At 36.6% G+C, this 9,571-nt stretch overlaps 1 protein-coding gene across 1 annotated transcript in view; it reads right to left on the bottom strand.

Moving 5' to 3' along the window:
* Positions 1-9,571, bottom strand: part of LOC107737663 (low-density lipoprotein receptor-related protein 1-like) — a 130,317-nt gene that overhangs the window by 84,480 nt on the left and 36,266 nt on the right. Inside the window, exon 3 of the mRNA XM_016549255.1 lies at positions 243-380. Within this exon, the coding sequence (XP_016404741.1) occupies positions 243-380 (138 nt within the window). The remainder of the gene's footprint in view (positions 1-242; positions 381-9,571) is intronic.

Genomic DNA, 9,571 nt, shown 5'->3' with positions numbered 1-9,571 from the left:
CGAGAGAGGACCAGGCCTGGAGTTTATTTTGTGTTTTGGTTTTGTTTGTGCGCGACAGTCGTCTGCGAGGGGCTGTCGTGCTATTTTGTGTTTGGTTATTTTATTATTAAAATCTTTAATGTTCGCCGGTTCCCGCCTCCTCCTTCCCGACTTACAAACTACGTTACAGACTATGCATCGAGATGCGTATCGTATCGGCCTCAGTCATGGAGATGCACATCCCTATTCTGCACATATGTTACCTCGACAGTGCGGCCCCTCGTCACGTCCATCCGAGCAGTCTGGGACGCCGTCACAAAGCTTGCTCAGGTGAATGCACACATCTGTTCCTCGACACTCAAACTCATTGGGAGGGCACTGTGACACCTGGGTGTGATGGCCTGCAAAGGTAAACAGCAAACAAACACAAGTTAACACATTGTAACGATACAAAGAGATGCAGCTCAATTCAACTGCTAGTTTAACAAGTCATGTCTATTTCTTTTAGAACGTTAACAAAGTTGACGCCTAAGTGACGCAACGCATGATAATTTGCACACTACAGTGACAACAGACTCATAATGTGGTAGAGTGTGAGAGCATGTGGATTTGAGTTGCAGACTATTCGGTTTAAATGTCTATTGCATCCTTATTACAGTTTTCACCAGCTGTAAAATGTTGTTTTCAATTGGTGCATTAGGTTTCAAATTAATTTTATGTTAATATTATTTATATACTATTATATTTAGAATTGTATTTTTATATTTTCAGTTTCGTTTTTAGTTTAAAGTGTTAGTTCACCCAAAAATGAAAATTAGCCCATAAATTACTCACCCTCAAGTCATCCTAGGTGTATATGACTTTCTTCTTTCAGATGAATCCAGTCGGAGTTATATTAAAAATTGTCTTTGATCTTTCAAGCTGTTTTAAATGCCACTCAGCGGTTGTTGCATGCATCAGTCCAAAAGAAGTTAAATAAAAAGCACCCATCCATAAAAAAGTGTCTCACACGGCTCCGGGGGGTGAACAAAGGCCTTCTGTAGCGAATCGATATCCATATTCAAAACGTAATAACCACTTTAATGTAGCTTGCGCTCACTGTTGTACCCAGAAGCAGCTCCGGGCGGATGATGTAAGACGTCGGTGTTGCACATGCGCCGCTCAGAAGTGACGCACACGGAAGCGAAGGGGAGAGATCACAACAAAACAACGGTCACTAATTAGAAGTACAAAACGAGGATTTGTAAAGAAGAATGTCGGAGGATTTCGATATAAGCCAAGAGGAGACTGGTTTTCCTTTGCTAAAGTAAGGAAACTTTGCTTCCTTTGCTCCTGTTAACAAAAGCTGGTCTTCACGAGACTCACTGGCGCATGCGCAGCACTGACCTCATACCTCATCAGCCCGGGACAGCTTCCAGTGTACAACTGTTGGCGCAAGCTACATTAAAGTGATTATTACGTTTTGAACATGGATATTTTTCCTACTAAGACGCATCGATTCGCTACAGAAGGCCTTTGTTCACCCCCCGGAGCCGTGTGAGACACTTTTTTTTTATGGATGGGCACTTTTTATTTAACTTCTTTTGAACTGATGCATGCAACACCCGCTGAGTGCCATGAAACAGCTTGAAAGATCAAAGACAATTTTTTATATAACTCAGACTGGATTCGTCTGAAAGAAGAAAGTCATATACACCTAGGATGACTTGAGGGTGAGTAATTTATGGGCTAATTTTCATTTTTGGGTGAACTAACCCTTTAAGTAAATTTGTAATGCTTTTTTAAAACTTTTTTATGGTTGCTAAGTTCAAGTTTAAAGTGTTTCATCTAATATATTATTTCAGCTTTATTTCAAATTTTTATAGTTTTACTTCATTATAACAACACTGTTCTGAATGTCCATAGAACATTATATTTACAGTCTCAGTAACATATTCCAGAAGTTAGAAGAGCAAAAGTCAACGCAGGCCAAACCAAAAGTAAACTAAGACACTACAAACCCCTAGTCTCCAGAATAGTTAAATAAAACACAATCACAAGTTAAAATTGAGGACTAGAACAAAGAACTATTGTCTTTTGTTTAAAAATCTTATTGGTAAGACTATAACTTGCTCTCTTGACTCAGAAAAAAAACAAAAAGTGAATGTAAACCATTCAGAGCATCGCTATTGGCCGGAACTTTTCTCCCTCCATGCGGCCCACATGGCAACGCAAATTGTTTGTCTTGGATATTTTTCCACCTCCTCTTTCTTTCTTTCCCTCCACGTCTACTCATAACATCTGCTGACCCATTTTAGAAAAACACAAAAAAGGAGGGGGAATTCACCTCCCATATACTGTAGAAGTGAAGCAGTTTTTTTAACGCCGCTCACATTGCACTACGCGACCTTCTGAAGGTTCATTAGGGTTTTCTGCTCTCTTAATAGCACATATGTGAGTATCTTCTGGGACGGAAATGAAGGGGCCAACATGTTTATTTGGTTCATTAAAGTTTGGCAAAAACAGACTGGAAAAAATGTTTCTGTGGGAGGCCCCAACAGAGCTTTAATTTTATACCAAGGGCAACATTATAGCTCTGTTCCAAAACCTAGTGAGCTGCCTATGTAGGAAGCATGTAGAATGTTCCAAATCAATTACGAGGTTCTAGAAGGCAACTACCTATGTAGGCAGCTCACCAGTTTTTGGAACAGACCCATAAATGAACTTCCATTTTAGCTCAAAATCTATTCTTAAGCAACGGCGTAAAAGCTGAATGAAAATATTTGGATTGAACTGTCAAAGACAACACTAAACATCATTTGCAAACCATAAACTCATGTAAACCCAAGTATTGTAACATTTTCATATGGAAACATATTCATTGTTGAGATAAATTATAGTGGGTCTGGATATGATCCATTGGGATTTGACTGGATTTGTGGAAAGTGTGCGAATGAGGGTATTTTTCTCCACCCACCCAAACAAGGGAAAAAAGGCTAGCACATTTTGAAGAAACATTATAACGAACATTGTTAAATCTTGAGACAGGGATATCTATCCATAACAGTACAATGATTTTGTACTTATGTAACTCCAAAGATCACAATGAATACTTCCATTACTGTGATGAAGCAACACCAACAAATTCCGGATCCAAACAGCCCCCATCTTTCCAAACCAGGCCATTTGATTTCAGCTGTTCCACTAAAATCAGGAAGGAACATTGTGTACTTCCTCTTCTCCAGCTTCATATTTATAATGTTTCTGATTTATATCACATGACAGCATCCATCTATCATCTGTTATGAGGGGAGTGAAACCAGTATCAGAGATTTACATAGCTTTACATAGACCAGAGGTCAGCAACCTGGGAAACTGAAAGAAATTAATCTTAAATTGTATTTATTAAACGTATATTTACTGCAGAAAATTCAAAGTTGCTATGCAAAGTTCTTGCATCTGCATGACTTCAGACTTCCTCTAATCCTTCCTCATGGTTACATAGTCTGTTTAGTTATGTGAAGTGAATGGAAGCCAAACACCCACTGGACAAGTAAACTGATACACAAATATCCAGTGGGTCATGCAGTGCCACTCAGACGCACACGTGTTCGCATTGCTGCAAAAAATCTTTAAAAAATTCTGCTCTTTTGAAATTTCTATTCATCAAAGAATGCTGAAAAAAAAGTATCACGGTTTCCACAAAAATATTAAGCATTGATAATAATAAGAAAGGTTTCTTAAAGGGGTCCTATTATGCTTTTTCATGTTTTCATGTTCTAGTACACCCCCAAAACAAAATCAAGACTTTGTAAAAGAGCATAACAGGACCCCTTTAAGTACCAAATCAGAATATTAGATTGATTTCTGAAAGATTCTGCGGCACTGAATAAAATTCAGCTTTGTCATCACAGGAATTTTTTTTATTTTAATATATATTTAAATATAAAACAGCTATTTTAAATTGTAATAATTTTTTTGAAATATTACTGTCTTTTTGATTAAATAAATGCAGCCTTGGTGAGCATAAGAGACTTCTTTCCAAAACTTAAAAATCTACAGGCTCTTTTTCTGACCCTTTCTCCACCTCTGTTTTATACTGAAGCTTTGAGATTCCCTCTCAGGATTTGCTGGCAGGGTAACAATGCAAGACTTTGTAAAAGAGCATAACAGGACCCCTTTAAGTACCAAATCAGAATATTAGATTGATTTCTGAAAGATTCTGCGGCACTGAATAAAATTCAGCTTTGTCATCACAGGAAATTTTTTTATTTTAATATATATTTAAATATAAAACAGCTATTTTAAATTGTAATAATTTTTTTGAAATATTACTGTCTTTTTGATTAAATAAATGCAGCCTTGGTGAGCATAAGAGACTTCTTTCCAAAACTTAAAAATCTACAGGCTCTTTTTCTGACCCTTTCTCCACCTCTGTTTTATACTGAAGCTTTGAGATTCCCTCTCAGGGTTTGCTGGCAGGGTAACAATTCAAGCAAAGCCTAAATCCAGCTCTTCAAGTTCAAATGTCTCTTCAGCCAGTGCTACCCTTCCGAAAAACCAACCTAAAAGATTCTGTGACTAGCGTGAGAAGAGGCCAGTCTGAACAAAACTCACCAACTAATCCTAATTCTGCTTAAATACAACTACTAACACCAAAATGTGCCCAGAAAGTTTCATAAAATGGAAAAGAAAGCAATAAAGGGTGATTCTGGCATGCAAAAAGCAGTTTTGCGAAGGAGGAAAACACACAGGGGGAGCAGACAGAAGGATGTTTCACAGTGAGTGTGTGTGTGAGTGAATTGGGGGCAGATCTCTGTGATCTTGGAGTGAACTGGGAAGTCGTTGGCCGTTTGCTAATAGGAGCTCTCTCATACAGGCGACGACTGCTTCCTTCCTGCACTGTCAATGACACCCTGAAGCACATGCACTAAGAGCTGGGGGGGAAAAAAAAAGAGAGAAAGCAGGAGGGGGAAATAGAGAGCACACAGAGTGGACCTCCACAGATAAACAGATATAGGACTATTATTCGAGAAAACAAACACTTCAAATAACTAATCTAACCATCTAACGTTTCAAAGAACACATTTAAATAAATGGATGAAACTCATGAACCCTAATGAACATGTCCAAGTCGTATTTCAAACCAAAACAAATATTTTGCTTAAAAGAAAAGGAACAGGATATTTAGGCTATTTTTTTTTTTTACATTGTGACATTATCTGACTGAAAATAAGGGAGCCTCAAATTTCCTATATATATATATATATATATTTTTTTTTTTAATCATGTAATGTAGAAAAAAATTAATTAATTTTAAAATTAGGGATGCACCGATACCACTTTTTCCAGTACTCTCCTGTACTCGTAACGAGTACGAGTACAGGAGCTCAGTATCGGGCCCGATACCGATACCAGTATTGGTATCGGTGCATCCCTATTTAAAATATTTAAGCATCATTTTGTGTTGTTACTGTAAGTCGCTTTGGATAAAAGCATCTGCAAAATGAATAAATGTAAATGTAAATATACTATTACATATTTCATGTGTTGTCAATGTGTTCCTTTGTTAACTTGTATTGTTTTTAATTTATGCTTATGTATTAACAGTACAATTAGTTACATTATAGTGCTTTATTTTAAGAAAAATAAACAAATAAATCAATCAATCAATCATAATGGTCCTATGTTTTAAAGGGGTCATATGATGCGATTTCAATTTTTGTTACAAGTTCTTGGTGCACACCTACCTAAAATGGCTGGTTCTAACACGCCCCGACATATCTACGTCACTGTGTGGGAAGATTGTGTACATTATGTGGAAAATAATGTGTTTTTTTAACCTTAAACCGCATAAACACATTGCATTACACCAAATACACCAAATAATGTTCTTTTTAGCAACATCATATGACCCCTTTAAGGAAAAAAGTAACTAAAGTAAATAAACAAATAAATAATATACATAAATACAAAAAATATGGTAACAGTCTTATATTTTAAGAACAAAGGTAAATAAATAAATAAATAAATAAAATGTATACATATATTTTTATTTAAAAAAAATATGCAAACAAAAGTACTTCCACACTTTTTGCATACAATTTTTGCTCATTAGGATGTCCACATAGTCATGGCTGGGGAAGATGACTTTGAGTGAACCTGGGTTCATTCTGTCAAGACGAGCTGTACTTAAAGGGTTAGTTCAACCAAAAATGAAAATTAGCCCATAAATTACTCACCCTCTTGCGCATGCGCCGTTCAGAAGTGACGCACGCGGAAGCGCAGGGGAGAGATCAAAACAAAACAACGGTCACTTATTAGAAGTACAAAACGAGGATTTGTAAAAAAGAATGTCGGAGGATTTCGAAATAAGCCAAGAGGAGACTGGTTTTCCTTTGCTAAAGTAAGGAAACTTTGCTTCCTTTGCTCCTGTTAACAAACGTTGGTTTTCACGACGTTTATGATCGATGACGATACGTCATCCGCCCGGAACTGCTTCTGGGTACAACAGTGAGCACAAGCTAGATTAAAGTGATTATTACGTTTTGAATATGGATATTTTTCTTACAAAAACGCATCGATTCGCTACAGAAGGCCTTTGTTCACCCCCCGGAGCCGTGTGAGACACTTTTTTTTTATGGATGGGTGCATTTTAATTAAGTGCTTTTGTACTGATGCATGCAACACCCGCTGAGTGCCATGAAACAGCTTGAAAGATCAAAGACAATTTTTAATATAACTCCGACTGGATTTGTCTGAAAGAAGAAAGTCATATACACCTAGGATGACTTGAGGGTGAGTAATTTATGGGCTAATTTTCATTTTTGGGTGAACTAACCCTTTAAGCGGAGCCACAGGGAGTCTAAATACTATGCAAGCAGTCTGTATATGTGTGTCTAAACTCATCTTAACCTATCCTTACCCCTAGTTACATAATGACCTCCCATTTGGCTTTCCTGTTGTGCTTTTGTTAATTGCGTGTGTGAGTAAGATGCACCATTTCCTCCCCCCACTTAAAGGGTTTGTTTCTGTCCCTTAGTCTCATTCATGCTACTTTCAGCTCTGATGAACACACCCAGCATCCTGACAGGCCCATAATAATGTCTGCCTGCATTGGCCCCAGCGGTAACGTCCAACACTTCTTTGCCCTGTGCATATTACAAGCATTTTTCACGTCATATAAAATAAATGCTACAAGATTCAAGAAGCATGTATGCGTATTATTTTAAAATATATAAATCTTGGTCTAAGGCTTAACTGCATTACAAAACAACCTCACTAAGCATTAAAATGATCTGAATTATTTATTCCTCCTTCCTTCCGTCGCTTCTTGTTCTGCGTGCTCGCCTAAAAGCTTGATAGCAGAGCAAATTGGTCTTTAAACAAATTGTCCTTGACCTTCCGTTATCTTCACAGCCACACTGTAGTCTCTTTTTGACACTTAATTTTATGCTGTCTTTGACCAGCTGATCCAGGGTCAGCGATGACACACCATTAACCCAGCGTCCTTGAAAACCTTCTGTTCTCTGTTCCCAATAACAGATGAATCGGGTCAGGCGATGAAATGAACCTCTGATCTCGGTTTCTGCTGTCCAGAATACTCATTATACCCATTAGCTACCAAGGTCATTCCTCAACCGACCTCAAATAATTCATTCCTACACTTCCATTCATTCACATATTCTGCTGTTACACTATTGCTTCTTCATTCATGAATTTCAGCTCCCTTCTTCTTTCAGCTTCCCTCACTAAATTACCAGAGACTGCAAAAACAAAAAAGTTCCATTTACAAATTCTTAAAACCATTGAAAGGTATTTCCAAGTAGTGTCATTTTGACAAAAAAAAAAAAAGTAACGTTGCTCAGTGAAATTTCAATGCAAAATCCAGTCATTCTAGTAGATCATAAATATTCAAGTTGGTCTTATGAATTTGCCACTTTGAGCAACAAAAGCCTGCTTGGTTTGAATGTGACTTCTGTGTGAGCGGTAGGGATATGCTGGTATCAAATTTTCATGTTGCGATTAATTGCTAATGCTTTTATTACGGTATACGGTATTATCACGATATTGAAATTAAGTTTAAAAAAAGTGCTGTCATAATACAGTATAACAGGTTTAATAACTTTTTTCTTATAACAAAAATAACTGAACATTTAAATGCAAAATTAAATTAAAGTGCAAAAGAACTATAAAGACCAATAGGTATCACTTTACAATAAGACCTCATTAGTTAACCTTAGTTAATGCATTAACATTCACAATGAGCAATAGCTACATTTGCTACAGAAGTTATTAATCCTTGTTTAAAAAATACAAGTCTTAGTTCATGTTAGCTCATTAAATAACACAGCTGCAACTCTCGATTTTAACATCCTGTTATTAAATATTGGAATACCTAAGATTAATGAATGTTCAGAAGAATTTTTCATTGGCAGTTTATGCTAACTAATGAATTAACTAATGTTAACTAATGAAGCCCTAATGTAAAGTGTGACCGAACAATAAAGAATCAAAACACTTTCAAACAATATCTAGGGCATGTTGTAGTCCAGATTAAAATGTAAAAAAAAAGTTTGAAAATAAATAGCCTATTAAGTCTAAATATTAAGTATATTTAATAAGTATTTGGCGCTGTGATGAACATCATAGCAAATACACAAATCTGAATGGCTGTTTAAATCATTTAAACACAATAAAAAAAAAGAAAGTAGTGCAGCTGCTTTGTTTACAGGGTTTCCGGGGTAACGGCTGCATTTAAATGAATTATTATTATTATTATTATTATTATTTCTGCAGTTTAGCGCCATCTGCTGTCAGAGAGTGAAAGTGCGCTTTCATCCAGAGCGTCTCTCACATGTTCCGCCATGTGCTTCACATCCGCGCTTGTTTACATCAGAGTGCGCACGCGTCTTTCACGCAGCATACAGCGGTGTTGTGCATTTTGACCAGTTGATGGGAAAAGTATTCTTAAAATGCATTCAAAATTCGGAATAATTTGTAATATATAAATTATTCACGGTATTTAGAAGTGCCCACGATAACAATATCGTGCATATTCATTACCGTGATATATCGCATTACAGAATACAGGCACAAGTCTATGTGCAAACAAAAAAAATGTACAGAAAAAAAAGCATTCAGCGCACAGTGCAAAGTAAATGAAAAAAATGGCTATAAAGCATGTACTTATACACTCGAGTTGGCATATGGTTATTGTGTTTGCATTGTTTCACATGTTCATGTTGGAAAAAAAAACACATGTACATCAACATGATCGGGTGAAAGCTGGCTCCTTATGTGGTGTGTCCACCAAAGCGTTTGTAGCCAGCTGAAAATGTCAGGTGCTCGTCTGAAAATTCCTTTGCTGTGAACACTTGCAAGTAGGGCTGGGTTTTGACACAAATTTCACGATTCGATTCGATCCTCATTCACAAGCTTGCGATTCGATTCGATTCGATATCGATTATTTTGAATATATATCAGGTACAGTACATGCCAAATTTTCTCAAGGAAAAAAAATCTCAACTAATGCTGTAAAATATACATGAGAGTCAGTTGGTACTACATTACTATAATATTGAAGGTTAAAATTGACTGATTTGTTAAAATT

This window comes from Sinocyclocheilus rhinocerous, unplaced genomic scaffold, assembly GCF_001515625.1.
Source record: "Sinocyclocheilus rhinocerous isolate Xijiao unplaced genomic scaffold, SAMN03320098_v1.1 scaffold72, whole genome shotgun sequence".
NCBI lineage: Eukaryota > Metazoa > Chordata > Actinopteri > Cypriniformes > Cyprinidae > Sinocyclocheilus > Sinocyclocheilus rhinocerous.
This window is presented reverse-complemented; position numbering and strand designations above follow the sequence as displayed.